The 18,655-nt window shown below is 37.9% G+C and overlaps 1 protein-coding gene and 2 long non-coding RNA genes across 4 annotated transcripts in view; 1 reads left to right on the top strand and 2 right to left on the bottom strand.

The window, feature by feature from the left end:
• LOC106150675 (sushi, von Willebrand factor type A, EGF and pentraxin domain-containing protein 1-like) overlaps positions 1-18,655 on the bottom strand; it is a 38,196-nt gene that overhangs the window by 7,280 nt on the left and 12,261 nt on the right. Inside the window, exon 15 of one of the 2 annotated variants that reach the window (XM_013523609.2) lies at positions 17,935-18,379. The exons of the other annotated variant lie outside the window; for it this stretch is intronic. Coding sequence (XP_013379063.2) covers positions 18,159-18,379 — 221 coding nt within the window. The 3' untranslated portion in view covers positions 17,935-18,158. Of the gene's footprint in view, positions 1-17,934; positions 18,380-18,655 lie in introns of those variants that run through there. 2 annotated transcript variants of the gene reach the window in all.
• Positions 6,810-10,082, top strand: LOC147763651 (uncharacterized). Its single transcript, XR_015333080.1, has 2 exons — positions 6,810-8,999; positions 9,318-10,082. It is a non-coding gene; the product is annotated as an uncharacterized LOC147763651 (long non-coding RNA).
• Positions 10,023-12,360, bottom strand: LOC147763652 (uncharacterized). The gene is made up of 3 exons (XR_015333079.1): positions 11,239-12,360; positions 10,772-10,924; positions 10,023-10,460 (listed from the first exon to the last, which is right to left on the bottom strand). It is a non-coding gene; the product is annotated as an uncharacterized LOC147763652 (long non-coding RNA).

The raw sequence follows: 18,655 nt of genomic DNA on the forward strand, positions 1-18,655 counted from the left end.
TTGATGCACAAATATGTAGAAGGATATGCATGTTGTGTAAAAGTGTTAAAATCTACTAGTAGCATAATGTTCTTGAGGAAAGAGCTAATCTGTGGATACTGGCATATGCAGATAGCTATCCATGAAATGCTTTGTTGTATTAATAGCGTATGTGTAATGTATAGGCCCTGTCACATCATGTGCGTAAAATACATACGTATGAGTACTGTGAAATCGTTTATACGCACAACTTTGGGCGTAAAAAACCTTGTCCAGCGTATGAGAATTAACGTTTAAGCAGCGTAGAAATATGGTATTGAAAGCGTATTTACACTGTATGCGTTTGAATGCCGTATGGGTAATTAAGGTGATTCATCGTAAGCGTAACGTATATGTACCGTATATCAACGTATGAGTAACGTATGTATTGTATATCAGCGTTTAAGTAACGTATAAGAGCGTTTGATTGGCATATGTAAATGCGTTTCTTAAGCATATATGAGCGTTTGAATACCGAATATAAACGTATACTTAGCGCATATTTATAAGTGTGTAAATGACGTATAGGTAGCGTGCTTCTGTTTTGTTGAAACTTTTGAAGTTGAAACTGAATTAAATGCAACTGGTACTAGAAAATACCTAAATTAATCCAGTCCTTTCCATTTTGGGCGGTTGTGATGAAAATGTGCAAATTAAACTCTTTTTTAACCACAAATGACAAAAAGGAGAGGATGCGTTAATCACACGTTTATCATGCGTTAGGTAAGCGCAAAAAACGTTTGGTGTACGCTAATGTACGTAAAGAATATATGAATATACGGCAGACATACACTGTACGTTAACATACGTAAACTATCGTTGGAAACGGGTCACATACGCTACTGGATCGTCAGTGTATCGTTCCATATACGCTATACATACACTGCATATATCAAACCACCGCATTAGAGGCGTAGCATTTACGTATGCTTAGCGTCAGTCTAGCTTATTCATCTTATGTTTAGCGTATCCCTAACGAAATGCTACATGTTGGTATTGTGCGACTCAAACATTGAACATTTTTGAACATGCTAAGAATTTTGGTTCCTTCTTCTACTTAAGTAAGTGTACACCAACGTTTGCATGCGTATGTAAAACGTGAACGGCGTCATAACAGCAAACCAACTACTTTTGTCTGCGTAATTCATACGTTAGAGCAATACGCTGTAGTGTGACAGAGCCAAATTTTTGGTTTTGGTCCGTGTAGGTAACGTTAAGGTTATGATATTGACGTTGCTGCAAAATACAATTCATTTTTTGGCTTTAGCAACACTTTCATATAGTTCATTTTTGGGGTTTAATAATAATAACAGCAAGGGGACTGCCAACTGGATCGGTACTACTTTGCTCGTTTGCTCTACTAGTACGTTACCTACACGTTGATGACATTCGTTAACATACGCCTGTTTCCGATACTCTTACGTATACAAATCAATCATACGTCATTTGGATGCTTATTTTACGGGGGTTTTTTTCCCTCATACATATACTGTAATCATACGTTCATATACGCTACACTTACGATGGCATAAATTCAGAAATTCTGCTCATACGATAGCCATACACAAAGTATACGATGTGAAAACAACATCAATACATTATTACTACGCTACTTGTACATTAATTCTAAAATGGTTTTTCAAAGTTGTGCGTATCATCGATTTCTCATACGATACTCATACCTACCTGTATCTCTTTTACTCTAGATGTGACAAGACCTTTGCATACATCTGCGTTGTATGCGTAGTGCTCTCTTTCGTTAGTGCTATACACAATGTTGTGACAGCGCCTTCAGGGCCCCGTAACTCCAATGCATTGCGCATTGCGATTCCATACCTCGCCAATGCTCGCCCCATTGATACAATGTAGTCTCTATGTGATATCGCTATTCGCAATATGCGATGCTTTCGAGGAGTTACGGGCCCTAGTTTGCTTGCGTGCGTTGATGCTACTTATACTAGTTTTTAAAGCTGTCCCCGCAGCTGTGTGATCTGATTTACTCTTAATGGTTTAAGAAATTTAAAACCACTATTGGAACAGGTCTGCATAAAACATGCCATTCTGTGTGTCTAGACTGGTTCCTTTTCACCAGAATACATCTATATTACCTTGTTGACACTGGTATGGGAATGTGTCCTCACAGCTGTGTGCTGAGAAATTTACAGATGCCATACTGTATGTAAATGTAGCTGCTTGACACTGCCCATTGCTGGCTGGCTCTACTCCACCTGGCCATTGGTTATAGTCAGGATCCATGCCAGACCAGGCACTGCCATTATTCTCTATGCCTATCCAACGCTGAGTGCCATTGGTGCTGTACACAAATGATGACAAATAAAACGATATTACTTATAAAGGAATTAAAAAGTGATGATCCAAAATGTGTTCTCTCTCTAAATGTCCTCCCTATTAATAAATTCGACTCCACACCATGTTTCTATAACATAAACGCTGTTAAATTTGAACAATTTTCAAGGAAACAATGTAACTTATGAATGTCTAAACATAAAAAAATTATCAAAACATTAAACAAAAACTTACAATTCGTGAAATGATTCCACAGTACCGTTGGTCGGTACTGCCAGGACTGAGCAAATGTCTTCACAGTTTTGCTTGGCTACAGTGTATGTGACTGTGGCATCATTTTTACACCAGTGCTTGTCCAAGGTTGCTGCTGTCCTATTAAATGAGGGGCAATCTGCCATTAACGCAACACCATAAATGCCATGACTGCATCCTATCAGAAGCATTGCAATCTAAAAAAGAAGGAAAGTGGGGGAATATCAGATTCAATTTCTTCAAGAGGAAGGACTTTCATTTAACATTCGTTCTTACCTTTTTTAATTTACCAGATAATATATCAGAATTACAGGATTGTAATGGTTTTCAATATTTTAAATAACTCATTAATAATACATTTGTCTAATTTTCATTCTAATTCATTGGTGCTTTATCTAATCTCACCTTCACCCACTCCATGATATACAAATTGACCATCTGCTGGGTGATCGAGTATGTTTGGAATGTTTCAGAAATCTTTCCAAGCAGAGTGTCAGTTTGTTATAAGTGCTCTTAAAAGTATACTTTTGAAAATCCCTACAAGAGTACTGCCACTGATTGTAGAGGTGAGCTTCTTGTGCTTCCCTGAAATATGGGCTGAAATAAAAGACTCACTAAAAAACAAAAGATACGCTGCTTAACATTTTTTTTAGAATTTCAGACTTTCAAAATGGATCGATAAGTATGCCAATTTTTAAATACTTGTAAGAGAGAACATATAATACTGCATTTATCAGAGTTGGATTAGGCTCACACAAATAAATTTAGCTAGTATACATTCCAACAAATTTATTTTTAGGGAGGAGGCACTGCACTTCTCCAATAAACCAGGTAAAACGGTAAAACTCACTAACACTAACAGTACTAAGACTCCAGTCACCCCGAATATGTAAGGCAGCGAACTGACTTCCTAGCTTTAAAAATTTATGCCTGTACAAGTTTTACAAATCGAAAAGAAAAGAAATTTATTTGAAAGAGTTTTCTGACTTCTCACAAACATAATGAAAAGTAACACAGTATTCCTTTCATGGTATTTGTGCAGTGCACAAAATGACATTTTTGTCAATTTTGACGCAATATTATATAATGAGTAACAGCATTATCACCAACGATTTCTAATTATCTACTATAGATATTTACAAAGTTATTTAGAAAATGTGAATACCAAAGGCATTAAGGCTCATGAAAGTCCAAAGTCGCACTTTATAACCTTAAAAGACATCTTTAAACATATGTAAAACAAAATAACTAAAATTCAGGGTTAAAAAGGAAATATAAGTCTTAATTTAGTTTAATTTAGTTAATTTAGTTTAATTTATTTTTTGTTGCTTAGATAAGAATGCACTGCGTCCAATATAACACAATCACTCCCAATGTGGAAAAATCTCATTTCTTATTATCTGGAAAAATCCGGAAAACGTTAAATCTTTAACATCAGAGATGGGTTGAATAACTTGCATTGTCGTTTTTTACTTTGTTATTCCGACGCCGTGCGCAAACTCGCAAGTACGATGCAGGCTGGCTTTAAAACGCTGGAGTTCACCTTTACAAATAAACACTATTACTCATGGGCGTAACTAGGCATACGCACGGATGCACCGTGCGTACAATTTTTTGGCCAACCATGATATTATTTTATATAAATTTAGTGTATTTTTCACGGAATATAAAAGAAAATCCTCTGCTTATTAAAGTCACCTGTATGTACAAATCCTCTGTATCAATTGTACATGTATAGGCACAATTGTTCTAACCTCCCCCCTCCCCGTCTTGCAAACTGAGGTAAACAATGCCTTGTAACCTTAACAAGTCCTATCTTAATCGTCCATCTAACTGAAACTTCCTTTACCTCTTAATTGGAGGGTTCAGTGGCCCTCAACTCTTCTGTACCCTCTTTCTTGAGAATATCGATCGCATTCTCGCTGTCGATATTTATCTCAGGTAAAAATTATTTCAGGTATTATTTCAAAGAGCAGCTCCCGCAACCCTGGGGGCACTAGATAAAATCTGGACACCAGGTTTAAGAAGGAGCTAGAGAAACAAAGGAAGAATTTTTCCTGCAAAGCTTCAAAGAATTTTGACAAGGACTTGACCCAGCTTACCCCTCCAAACTAACAGGGTGACATGGGCAGTTTTTACAAACAAATAATTAAACTTAGATGTATCAGAGCTCTGTCGTGTCGTACATGGTTGTTTTTGGGAGCCATGCATCCACATGTAAGGTGAATGAAACCGTATGTTACATGTAGTTCAACTCAGAGGTGGATCCAGGATTATTCGAAGGCGGTTCCACATATGCGAAGCTAGCCTCCTTTTAAATAAATATACCGTTCTGGGTAATAAGAATATTGAAACTTTTTTAATTGCGAGAATATTTCTGACTAAATGATGATTTCATTATTAATGGAAATTAAGCTGCGATGTGTGGTACATATGCTGTAATTACGCTGTCCTTCATCTCTTGCGTTAGTCTACATTTTGCTGGGAATTTTAAAAATCTGTGCGTACAATTTTTAAAGGTCTGGTTACGCCCCTGTAATTTACTGTTATGCCGCAATAACCTGACCAGTTTGTGTCAACTTCAAATGTAAGCAGAATTATTTAAAGTAGGTGTCCGACACAGCAATCTTTTATCACATCACCTGAACATCTCGGCGTTCAGAAGTTTCAAGGTCCTTCGTGAACAAGAGATTATTGCAAGCCGGTTATTTCGCACGAAGGCCTGTACGGGAACCACTACTGTTAACAGCTGGGCTCCGTATCTCGAAAGGTTCGCTATGTTGCGCACGTGCGTTGGTGTCTCGATTCCATAACCGATTCTATTTCGAGATATGGGGCCATGGAATCGAGACACATGCGCACGTGCGCAACATAGCGAACCTTTAGAGATACGGAGCCCAGGTCATATACAGCGGCGTCTGCGATGGGCTGGGAACAACGTGCGTTTGTACATGTAGCCAAACCACCGGAATCACGTCGTTTTCAGCAATGAGGCCAAATATGGAGTTTTTATGGTTGACGGTCGAATCCGTATCCGCCGACGTGTACGAGGGGCATATAACGATGATTGTGTACTGCCTATGGTGCAAGCGGGGGTGGTAGCGTCTCTGTTTAGGAAGCATTTCATGTCGGTGCCAAGAACCAGTTGGTTTTTCTAGAAGGCAACCTCAACCAGGATTCCTAGAGAGACATTCTCGGTACAATATTGTCATCCATGCGCTGTTTTGTTTTTGTTAACAATAGTACCATGCCCTACCCCGTAGGGTAATTATCGTGTCTTACTTTCTGCTAACAAAAAGGCCTAACCCTAGTTCGCCGAGATAAAGATCGAAGCTGAGCATGGTCGCAAATAAGTGATCGTCCGCGGTGGCTTCACTCTACTTTGATCACTCTACTCTGATACGGAGATCTTAACTATAAAAACTTGCCAATAATGATTTTCAAAAGTGACTTTACCAAAAATATTCGGCTATGAAAGCAACTTTCATGTATATTTTAGCTATGAATTGATTGAATTGACATAGAGTTGAATAAATGAATTAATGAAAGACTTAATAAAACACTACTCGTACTTGTACATGTAATATTCATTAAGCTTCAAACCGTCATTGCTATATACATATTATGAAAACAATTAAACTTCTCTTGTCTTGTCGCCATGATGATACACTGTGTGACTATAGCATATACTATGTAAATAGTGTGTAGACCAAGATAAGTCTTAGGTCAATATATACCAGATTGCAAGAAGCCATTGAGCAATATCTATTTTGTCCTATGCATATGCAGTTCAAAACGATAAAAATAATTCATGTTTACGATCTAAACCCCAAACTTAATCAAAAGCCTTCTTCATATCTTAAAGCATCAAGGTAAATTAATTTAAGAAGCTGGAATACCATCTCTTGAGCCAACTTCACTGTTTGGCACGTGTCATCTCAAAATAACTAACTGTCTGTTCAGGTTAGCTTTAAGCTTGCCAGGTAAACACGGTGATTAAGCTCTGACTTTTACACAATCACAACTGTGTGACACGCGTCGACTTAATTTAATGTTAACATTGCGATGACATCTTTCAATCCTTACTATTCAATTTTACCTAATTATCAAATAGCTGACACGTGTCAATAAGATTGTTTGCCTATCTGGACTTCCTAAATGACCAGTAAGTATTTTTGTATAATATGACATGTTTATATGCCATATTATGTGCCATCGTGTCACCTGCCAAATGAACGGTATAAATCTACACTCCAATTTTCCAAATAATCAATATTTTAAGATGCCTCTTTCCGATTATGTACGTTTGCGTATCATCGTCTTCTGAAAACAAGCGGTGCGAATTAAAGATATCACCACACAAATGGAAAATGAAGGCCATAAAGTGTCGCGACAGGCAATTTACCGTGTGTTAAAGAAATAAACGAAGGACTGGGTATTTCCTTTACTCTAATCATCTGTTGCAGTTGATACGATATAACCCGGTATTGTTTGCTCGGGTCGTAAGCAATTTCTTTGCATCAGCGATAAAGGAAAACTGAAGTGAAAACATTAAGAAGGAGCAGAGCGTGTTCGATGAACAGACTAATTTAGGTGTCCAATAAGGATTTCTTGCCGATTCTCCTACCCTGTAATTATTATGTGGCCTCTATTGTTCGACCATACGGCAGGGTTGGGTAAGGTGACTTTTCGGCGGCACTGTGACGTGTAAGTATGATTAAAAAAACAGAAATCGATACAGATTGATTGACTGTAAACAAGAATGTTCCAAGTAAATAACACAGCTATGCACCTGCTTTTCACTAGTTAATCTTTGAAGATACAAAAAATGATGGAAATTTTATTGATTATTTTACTATAAATGCCTACCCCACAATTAGCGGTATCAAGAAATCGAAAGTATTTTCTTACCCTTTCATCTGATATTTCTATGTTGCGAACAAAATATCGAGCTGCTATAACAACACGTTACAGATTAACAGAACAAAAAAAATTTACCACCAAAACTTTTAGTAGGACCTCTTTTTGGTCCATTTTCTGGTCCTACTAGTATCAGCCAGACAAACCAGTGCATTTATTTGTGCTTAGATGTACATACATCTACTATTTCACACTTTTGTGAGATTTAGAATACAGGTATGATGATGAAATATCCATGGTCTTCAAGACACATCACGCGCAAGACATCGAGCTTTAGGGGAGCTAGGCTGCTCAGTTAGACATTTTTCGGCCCTTTAAGGATACTGTAAGCGTTTGCCAAAAACAGATAAATCTTCAGTGTTCATTAACTAAATTAAGTGCCATTTCACGAGAGAATCAACCAAATAGCGGCAAGGTGGGGGTCAACAGATTCAACCCAAATTTTCTGTGTTTGATAACTGTTACAAAAGATGTTGAAAGCACACTTTAAAAAAAATCTGAAAATTCTGGAAAAAATAGATATTGCCATCTGAAATTTGGGGGGCCTGACCACACAAAATATCGTAACAAAAGTAGTGGAAGTTTGCTTGTAAATTCCATGAAGGATTTGATATTTCAGCCTTAACTATTCCCTTTTTCTAAGGATCCATGCCAAGACCTTTCGGATGATATGTGACTAAATTGTCAATCACGTTGCTATAGTAACGAAATTGGCCCGTGAAAAGAGGGTACAAAATCAAGGTAAAAAATCAGCACTCGCCAATTGGCAAATTTAGCCTAACACGGCGTCAAATTTGAATAAAATAAGGCAATTTTTGAACAGTTAAGGACTTGAGCTTTGTAATTACGCAATAAAAAATACTGCACCTCGTCAGGATACGTTGGGGTGGACGTCTAGAATGAGGGGTGTGAGCGGTGAGTTACGCGGTTGTTCATTTCTATGGTACTGTTGAAATACGCCTGGTTTTTATTAATCGTACTTTTTGCTTATGCTAACACAAATGACAATACTCTAAATAGTTTTCCGAATGATTAGCGTCGTTGTAATTGGTTTCAAGACCAAGAAAATAGTTCGAAACTTACGTCCATAACTCTGCGTGCTTCCTCACAATCAACATGGCGGAAAGATGTGGACGTCGGTGTGAGAAGGCAATATTTTTGATGCAGAAAAGGGAGCATGCGGACTTAAACCTGTCTACAAATATCAGACGAGTTGTATCTTGCTTCGGGAGTGAACCAGACATGTTGAGAATCATTTACGAAATCTGAATGTGCTTCGCGTCCAGGGTCAAATCAGGGATGATAGGGAGCACATTCTTCAGACGCTCCGAGTGTGAGCTACTGAGCCTAACGGTATATTTCGACTAGGGACGGAATAGACTCAATCCAGAGAGTGCCAACACCCACTTCACACAAAGAAAGGAAAACCCTTTGCTAACCAAGCGACTGGTGTCTAGATTTCAAAGATTTGTTTGCCCTACTCACTAGGCCTAGGGTATGAGGTAAATAAGATTCTGTGCCATGCCTTAGATTCATCATCCTTTATATGTCTTATTAGTTTTACTGAAAAAAAAAACCTTCATTCTGCTTATTATATGCGTTTCTCTTTGAAAAATATTGTTGTTTAGTATTCCAATCAATGTTTGTTTCAATATCATTGATGTTTGTTGTGATAATTCTAAAGCTTGAAATGTGGATTTTATCATTGCTAGATAGGACCCTGCTAATAAAAAGCCTTTCATCTGGGTAAATTTTATAGTTTCCAGAAAATTATAAGCAAGGATATATATGTAAAATTATATTTTCATTTTGTTTTTCAGATTAACTGAGTGGAGAAAGCCAGTTAGAACTGGGTTGCAGTTATATTTCTGCTAGATAAATCTGTCTGCCAGCTGAAAACTAACATGGATAGCTTTGGAGAAATATTAGTTTAGATGTTGTTGGGTACTATCACTGTGCTCCAACATTTTGTCCATAATGATACCAGCTTTATCTGAACAGACAGGCTTCTTTGTTCAGCACAAGCAGGAGAGGACAAATGTGAACAAGTATTGCTCCCCTTAAAGTCTCATAAAAAAGGATGAATAAAAAACAAAGAAGAAACTGTTAAACAAGGATGCATAACTGAGTGTTCAGCAAATCATTGGTTATTTTTCATGTTTTTAAAATCTGTTTATCTGTGGAGTTGGATCGACCTATGTGGGATAATATTTCATTGGGAACAAGCCACATGGCTGATGCAGAATGTTATATAAGCATGCAATGTCAGCATCCCCTTTAAAAATACACATAATGCTCCACAGTGTATCCATTGTCAACTATTACATTTTTATCTTTGGAGCAAGGTGGTACTTTTTATGTTACTTTTCATTTTTTAAAATTATTATTGAAGCACTTATTTCAGGTGCATGATACCTGTTTTTATTCATTTCCATTTCTCATTCAAAGAAAATCAGATTGCTTAAAGATAATGATATATATTTTATTGTAATTTTGAAAATTAAAAAAAAAGCACCAAAAAAATACACTGTACAACCTTTTATTAGACTAAAAACGTCTTGCACAAATATATATAAAGTAGCAGATTTATGTGTTTAGTTGTTCTTGAATCTGCACTTTCATAACAGGCTATCAGTGTGTTAATGGTACTGCTTTCCTCATCTGCTTTCTGAATATCTCTCCATACAGCTTCTTCCTGACCAGGTGACAAACAATTCAGAACCAAGTTGATGCCTTCTCTTGCTTTCTGTTTGTAATACCTTCTCGTTCTTGGGGCAGCAGTGTCATAGCTAGACTTAAGTTGACCTATAGCTGGTTCAAACCCACCACGAACAAGAAAATTATTCAAATTCCCCAGATCCTGGCTTTACAGGTGTAGAGGCCCAAGAAGCTTTAAGGTCTGTCCTCCCACTACTTTGTGAGCTGCTGCTGCTGCCTGACACTGGCATGTCTAACCTTGCACGCTGAAAACAGAGGTTCTTTGGTTATTGTAACCTTAATAATGGGAGAGGTGAAAAAAGAATTGGTGTGCCTAAATAAAAGAAGCTTTTCATATCAAATCTTCAATAAACCATCTAATGGTCACAAACCTCAAAGTCCTGATTTACAAATTAACTCGATACTTTAACAATGTAAAAACAGACTGAGTGATTTACAAAATCTCTATTTTAATATGAGAACAGTGGAGGAATTGCTATATAGTTATATCAGTAGTGTGCACCTTTATAATTACAGTATTGCTAAAACTATGCATGGAAATGATATTATAACTTACATCAGTTTCTTCTTGGGCTGAAGAAAGTTTAGACATAGAAGCCACAGTTGTATGTTTAGTTGCTGTATACTTCTCATGGTGACAAGGGGACCTTCAGACTATCGAGACGTACCTGTGACGGGCAGTCTCTTTCTCTTTACACCTTTTACAGAGCTGAAAAAAGAATGGTATCACCTTTCAATTAAGTATCAGTCAAATATACTATTTAAATTTCTACAATATTAATAAAAAGTTGTTTCATAATATACATGTATATATATGTATGTGCACAAACAATCATTGAATACATGCAAGTTAGTTACTCTAATATAAATGTTCCATTTCTCAATAATTTCGTATAAAAAATTATGCTAAATGATCTCCTATCATTGGAGAGTGTGTATATAAACTGGTTATAAAATTTGTTATGGTTTTTCCATTGTTGGAAAACTACAATTACATGTAGCTGACATAGCCATTATACTTACATGACCCTACTGGACCAACACACCAAAATCTAGTTTCAGCTCCTTGGAAATCTCGAAGCCAATTGCTTTGTAAGAAGAGGGTTTCCCTTTCCCTTTGAGAAGTGGGTGCTGGCACTTTTTGGACGTAGTCCAGTTCGTCCCTAAACGAAACCTGTGTGCTGGACATATTGTTAAGTTGAGTAGTTGGGTCAAAGTCGAAATGGCCGAGCCTGAATAAGCTCCTTTAGCTTGTTTCTGGACATGAAGCACTTTCAGGTTCTTACGTGGTTTTTAACGTCTCTGGTACACTCCCTAAGCAAAACACACCTCCTGTGGTATTGTATGGAATGCTGAGTCCGCACGGTATACTTTCTGCACCAGGAATATTCGCTATCTCACATCTAAGTCCGCCTCCTTCCGCCATGTTGTGTACATTTTGGGGTCAATGACGCAGAGTCATAAACGAAAGTTTCGAAATATTTTCTTTATCCTCTAATCGTTACAATAACCTTTATAATTCGGAAAAAAACTTTAAGAATATTTTCTATTATGTTAAAATAAACAAAAAAGTACGATTTATAAAGATGGGACGCATTTGAACGGCACTATCGACCGAAATCACTGTATAACTCACCGCTCATACCCCTCATTCTAGACGTCCACCCCAACGTATCCTGACGAGGTGCAGTATTTTTTATTGCGTAATTACAAAGCTCAAGTCCTTAACTGTTCAAAAATTGCCTTATTTTATTCAAATTTGACGCCGTGTTAGGCTAAATTTGCCAATTGGCGAGTGCTGATTTTTTACCTTGATTTTGTACCCTCTTTTCACGGGCCAATTTCGTTACTATAGCAACGTGATTGACAATTTAGTCACATATCATCCGAAAGGTCTTGGCATGGATCCTTAGAAAAAGGGAATAGTTAAGGCTGAAATATCAAATCCTTCATGGAATTTACAAGCAAACTTCCACTACTTTTGTTACGATATTTTGTGTGGTCAGGCCCCCCAAATTTCAGATGGCAATATCTATTTTTTCCAGAATTTTCAGAATTTTTTTAAAGTGTGTTTTCAACATCTTTTGTAACAGTTATCAAACACAGAAAATTTGGGTTGAATCTGTTGACCCCCACCTTGCCGATTTTTGGCTGATTTGGTTGATTCTCTCGTGAAATGGCACTTAATTAGCATTTACACACTTGTCATCTTACGGGTGGCGTCAGAATTGTGATTATCGGGTAAAAATAGAAAATATGTTTCTCAAATTTCTCCTTTACCTGAGTACCCACAAAAACCGTTTTAACGCCAATTTAATGACACTCCAAAATCCTGTCAGCGATTTTTAAAGGCCTGTTAGGTTTCATCGTTAATAAAGCAAAACAATGCCTTTGTAAAATGAAAATCTGTAGTTAAGAGCTCATAACTCCAAAACAAAATATTAGAACCAAAATGACAGCACTTGATTAAAGCCAATATACTTGTGGTCAACTTTGCCATTTTCGTGATATTTTTTAGGGGTGTAGTTACGCCCCACACCAAATAATTACATGCATCTCACCTCAAAAAAATAAAGGTGTTAAATTGACGATTTAACGCCGACTGATGGACTTATGTCGCTTGGTCTTACAAGTTTCTTACGGTCGCAAGCAGTCGGCAGCAGGTAGCTAGAAGGTTCCAATTGTAACTGCATGGTCGATTGGCGGTCCAAAGTACCTTGGCCGTTAACAAGTTTCTTACCGATCGCAAACATTCGAAAACATGTCACTGGAAAGTTGAAAGCGAGCACAATAAATCAGGCGTAGGAAAGTGGTCTACCAGTATTTGGGCGAAGACTATTCTTTTCATATTTTGTCATGGGTGTCTTCTAAATATCAAGATAACAAACCATAGTATTTTAGAAAATGAAAACAAAAATTGCATTTTTCCCAAAAGTTGCAAGTGGCAAGTATAACCGTTCAATATAACCGCTGAATCTTGAGTGACCTAATTTCATCCCCTCAAAAACAAGAGCTGCAGAAGCGTAAAAGTGTCATGTGAAAAAATACGTCGCGATTACGAAATACAAAGTCATGATAACGACAAGATATAGAATGTTTTAATGTCACTTGTCGGCTTTGATAAGGTTAGCGGAGCCAAAAAAGTTATTAAGCTCTCCTCATGAAAATTGCGGAAACTTTATTATTTAATTTCGAAATAATTCAATTGATAATATAATGATATTTATACCAAAAGGTAAGCTACGTTGTTTCAAAATTACCTAAATTAATTGTGATCAAGGAAAAAATTATTTGATTAATTTTTTATTTGATTTATTTTGATTTATTTTTATGAACCTCTTCTTCATGAACATGTTTGAATTAACCGAGCAATCCTTATCCTGTGAACAGCAATGCCTGCGTCTGGCAAGTTAAGTAGCAAAGTTATTATTCGCACAAAATTTTATCGATATTTGTGTGCAGCACCATTTTCGCAGAATTTACGTTACATGATCTATTAATTAAATGCCGATGGCAGATTTCTAATAGTTAGGTGTCTTTCCTTCATATCTGGGTAGACAATCGGTAAAATAAAACAGAGTACAGTCCCGACTGTACTATGAAAAATATTCAACAGCGAGAGCTACGAAATAGGACCCGGGGCGGACGAACAACCTGTGTACATGTACAGTTACCCAAAAACAGTCCACCTACTAAATATCATTTTTTTAAACTATTTATCTCCTCCAAATGGGTTCTGCTTAGACAATCACTAGTGCCTATCTGCTTTACTTAGTGATCTAATTTTCTCAGTGATCTTATGCCTCAAATGCTCTCTCTCAACAATTTAATCATTGAATCAATATTTTAAAACAGCAGAAGCGATAAAGGCAATTTCATGTATGAGTGGAGAGAGAGATCGAAGCGGGGGACTAACATATTGACATAAAGTTTAGTATATGAGTATAGCCATTTTAATTTTACCTATTCCTTTTAAATCGTGCACATTGATACCTATTATCCAACCTTACCTTCAGCCACAGTATCACGAATCGAAGTCCATCAAAATGAAACCTGTTTAAGTATCTGAGAAGGTCCCAACGCCGTGGTGCTTTGTCAGAGCAACGCCAGCATCCGATCGTTAATATTGGTGACGTACATGTATGATTTAAAAAAAAAAACAGAAATTGATACAGATTGATTGACTATGAGCAAGAATGTCCAAAACAAATAACGCAGCTATGTGCCTGCTTTTTACTATTACATGTCCGGAGGTAAAAAATTGATTAAAACATTGTTCCGCTTACAGAGGGGTGACATAAGTAGCCTACTGAATAGGCAGCGCCTGTGTAAATAGTGCTCTATATGTTAGATCGCATTCACAACGAGTTGAGCAAGGCTTTACAAATCCTGGGGACTAAATATGGCGGACGTATATGAAAGAAAAACCGCCTAATCTTTTAATAGTCTCTCCGCCTCTCACACGCCTCCCCATGTGTCGTCCCAATGGAGCCGAGATTTAATGACTGTCCCCCCGCAGGGGCGACGTGTGGGGAGGCGTGTGAGAGGCGGAGAGACTATTAAAAGATTAGGCGGTTTTTCTTTCATGTACGTCCGCCATATTTAGTCCCCAGGATTTGTAAAGCCTGGCTCAACTCGTTGTGAATGCGATACATGTTTTTCGGTTTATTGCTCGCTTTACCAGTGATAAGTTTTCAACCATGTGTACTATAAAAGGTGCCTCCGAAGGTGAAAGGTCCTTCTAGTTGTCACGTTGCCACCATGGTGAAGGTACGGGAGTTCACAAATGAAGAAAGAAATGAAATTGTTTCTCTGAGGGAGGAGGGTATCAATGTTACTCAGATAGCTACCAGATAAAGTGTATCTCGTCAGACTGTGTATAGGTTTGCAGATGGAGGACACTGGTGATGCCCATAAGTTACACCGAAGTGGTCGCCCAAGGAAGGCTAATGCCAGAGACGACAGGCGCCTTTTTTATGCTGTCAAGGAGGTTGGAGCCGTGCAGGGAATTTGCGTTGAAACTTGTCGCGGAGTTTGCAGGTTGAGTTTAGCAAATGAACTGTAGAAACAAGGCTCCATGCTTCAGGTATTCAGAACAAGGTTGCCAGGAGGAATTGTTTTTTTCTGACGAGTCCATATTCACAGTTAACATCGTGGGTGGGCAAGTGAGGGTATGGAGAACATCGTCCACTTGTCATCTGCCAGAGAATATGCATTTTCTCACTAGACAGTCCACTTCAAAAATGGTTTGGAGGTGCATTGATTTCTACGGTATTGGTGAGGGGGTGTTAATAAGCGGAAATTTGAATCACGATCGATACATTGAAATTCTAGACCAGCACCTTTTAGCATCGGTAGAAAACATCTTTGGGGACATTAACCATCCGTTTATATTTCAAGATAATAACGCTACACCACACAGGACCAGGGCAGTGCAAGAGTGGCTTAGTCAGCATGGTGACAACAGGGTGGACTGGCCTGCCCAATCACCAGACGCAATCCCCCTTGAAAACCTGTGGCAAGATATTTGAAAACAAGTGGTTAAGGATCGCTCTTTTACCAGAAATGATCTAATCGAAAGTGTCTTCAGAGCCTGGGCCAACATAGCTCCCAGAAGATTAACGAACCTTTATCAGTTTATGCCTAGAAGGATGGTGGCCATATTGATATCACGTGGCTATCCTACAAAATATTAATTCTGACATAATAACATGTGCTATGTAAGGGCAATGCACTGTTCTGTAAACCTAAAATAAAGATTGACACTTGACACAATCAGCTTTCAATAAAATGCCAATTGAAAAACTAACAAATCCAGCTGTTGTTCCCCTGAAAGAAAAAAGAAAAATGGCCGGCCTGCAATACTTTTGTCAACCCCCCCCCCCCCCCCCCCCCCCCCCCCGAAACAAGCTTCAAGGGTTTCACGACATCAAAAGCATTTTCTCATCCAGTCATATGACATTTGACATTTTTTTTGTGGCCTTATGTCCCACGCGGGACGAAGAGCAATGATGATGATGATATGACATTTTAAGATGAAAATCCATTGTATTTAGTGGATGAAATATTAAGCTCTCCTGAAACAGAATAAACGAACAGCCAAAGAAACACCTCTCCATTATTTACTTCGTACCCTTGTGATAATATAAATGTATAGGATGTGTACACGGCAACATACAACCGCAATTGTCCATTAAAGTCTACACCAAAATAATAGGGGGATGGAGTAGCAGAATTCACAAGTCAAGTGTGGGGCATTGTTCTTTGCTTCATTTCAACTGAAACTTGATCATTGTATGACCAGAAATTCTGGTCATACAATGATCAAGTTTCAGTCAAACGAAAAGGCAGGGGAGACCGGGGCTTGTAGGACTCCGGGATAAATTGACCAGTCGTCAGTTTATGATCGTGAAAAAGGTCCCACGATACACAAAACTTGACCACATGATCGAGGAACGTGACCTTATCCAACAATGCCAAGAAGATATCGGACAGAAAGAAATATACAGTACTTGAATGGTGATTCCAAATGAAACGTTTGCTGCATCTTTTAGTAACTTAGTTGAAGAGACTTTTAAGATCACTTTGTCCACTTGTGATGATATAGATGCATAAGTGTGTACATGGCATCATACTAGAGCAATGTTTTTCATAAAAGTCTATACATACGACTACAGTGTTTAAAGATGCAAAAAGCCTGGAGTTACTTGGGGCACTATTGGATTGGGGCAAATTGGACCCTAGAGACGACTTGCATCCAAGTCAAGGGTCCAAATTACCCCATAGGCCTTGCAATGCATAAAACATATATCATGGTAGTTGATGGTTTGATTGGAATTATTTGAAAAGATGCTGTTTTATTTTCAGGAAATTCAGTTTTATTGATTGAGGGGCGTGATTGCAGAGAACAATAAGGAAGATATTTAAATAGCCTCTTTTAAAGTCAATCGATCAAACGAACAGTTACATTGTACCATGGCATATGTTCTAGAATGTTTTATAGCTTTGTACGATGGCTAGCTTTTACAATATGAAAGCAAATAGAGAGTGTAAAGCAGCAGAAATTCAGCTCCTCCTCCTTTTAGGAACAAAATCTTACTTGAATAAAACACACCCATGACTTTGCTTTTCCCATTTCAGGATGGAATTACACACGCTGAACAATAGCAGTGTCACCCCTACTGAACCAATACTATGGTGGAGATAATGAACTCTTGACTTAAAAGTAACTAATAAAATTTCGACCTTAAACTGGTATCAATTAAACAATCATTTTATTTTTTAACATAAGATTCACAAGTGTACATATAATATGTATCTGCCCTTGTATTATCAGTGTGAGCAAAGTGTACTTTACGCATCGTTTTGTATTGAAAACATCGTAAACAAGCATACAAATGCCGAGTTTGTTATGTTGCATCATGTGCTTCTTTTTTATACTTGCCAAAGCAGAGTGTCTGCGTATTTAGCATGACGGGAAAACAGCGAAAAACACAAACTTCCAGTTTTCGTCGATTCCTTGAAAGTGTTGATTTCTTGAAAGGTGAGCCAATCTTTCCTTTGAAGAAATTTGCAGGATATCTTAGTAAAAAAAAATGGCCCAAGCATCATCATTTATATCCATGCGATTGTTTGTTATTTAATGACAAAAAAGACCTCACTTCGGAGGACTTTCTTCACAGAATGCACCTCATGTATTACTTTACACTGCAAAGTGCGTTCATTTAAAAGTTTTATTACTCAAGTCTTTAACGTGCAGGTCCAAGATTTCCTTCTTTTCATATCAGACGTATACCCAGCCTTTTCACGCTTTCCGCGCTGTGTCCCCAAATTGTACACCTTTTTGGAAACGCTTCTAAAACAAAAAGTACGCGGCGGTTTCGTTTGCATCGCTTATCTCTCCATTAAATACCTTCCTACTGCATCCGATAACCTTTAAATTTTTATGCATCACTTTTTCCAGCTGGTTCAGCCTTTGCTGATCGACTTTGTATGTTGTCTTTAGCCCACAATGTATGGCGCTTAAAAGTCCCTATGTCAGAAGCAATTACGGACACAACCACGGAAACTACAAATATCACCCCAACACTTCCGGTGACAGCGGCGCCAGGGGCCTCCTTTGGTGGGTAGCGAGCGGTGCGCTTTTCTACCTTGATGGGGTGGCCTGAAAATACACATACTTGAATCTATTATCGCTAAAAAATTGATGTTCTTACAAGCAGCAAATCTATCTGAGAGATTGGTTGAGATGCAATCCCATTTATACTTTGTGCTCTGCCACACCATTGCCAATATGCCCGCAATTATGAGGACAATGGTTGTAATGCTTCCAAAGTTTAGGGTAAGTTTAGGGTAAGGGAAACCCTCCAATCGATACACATGAACTACGGAATGAAATTCCACGCGCACCACACACAAATATGAACTGTGTCGCAAGACA

Source organism: Lingula anatina, chromosome 2 (assembly GCF_051362555.1).
Source record: "Lingula anatina isolate TDL-2025a chromosome 2, LinAna3.0, whole genome shotgun sequence".
NCBI lineage: Eukaryota > Metazoa > Brachiopoda > Lingulata > Lingulida > Lingulidae > Lingula > Lingula anatina.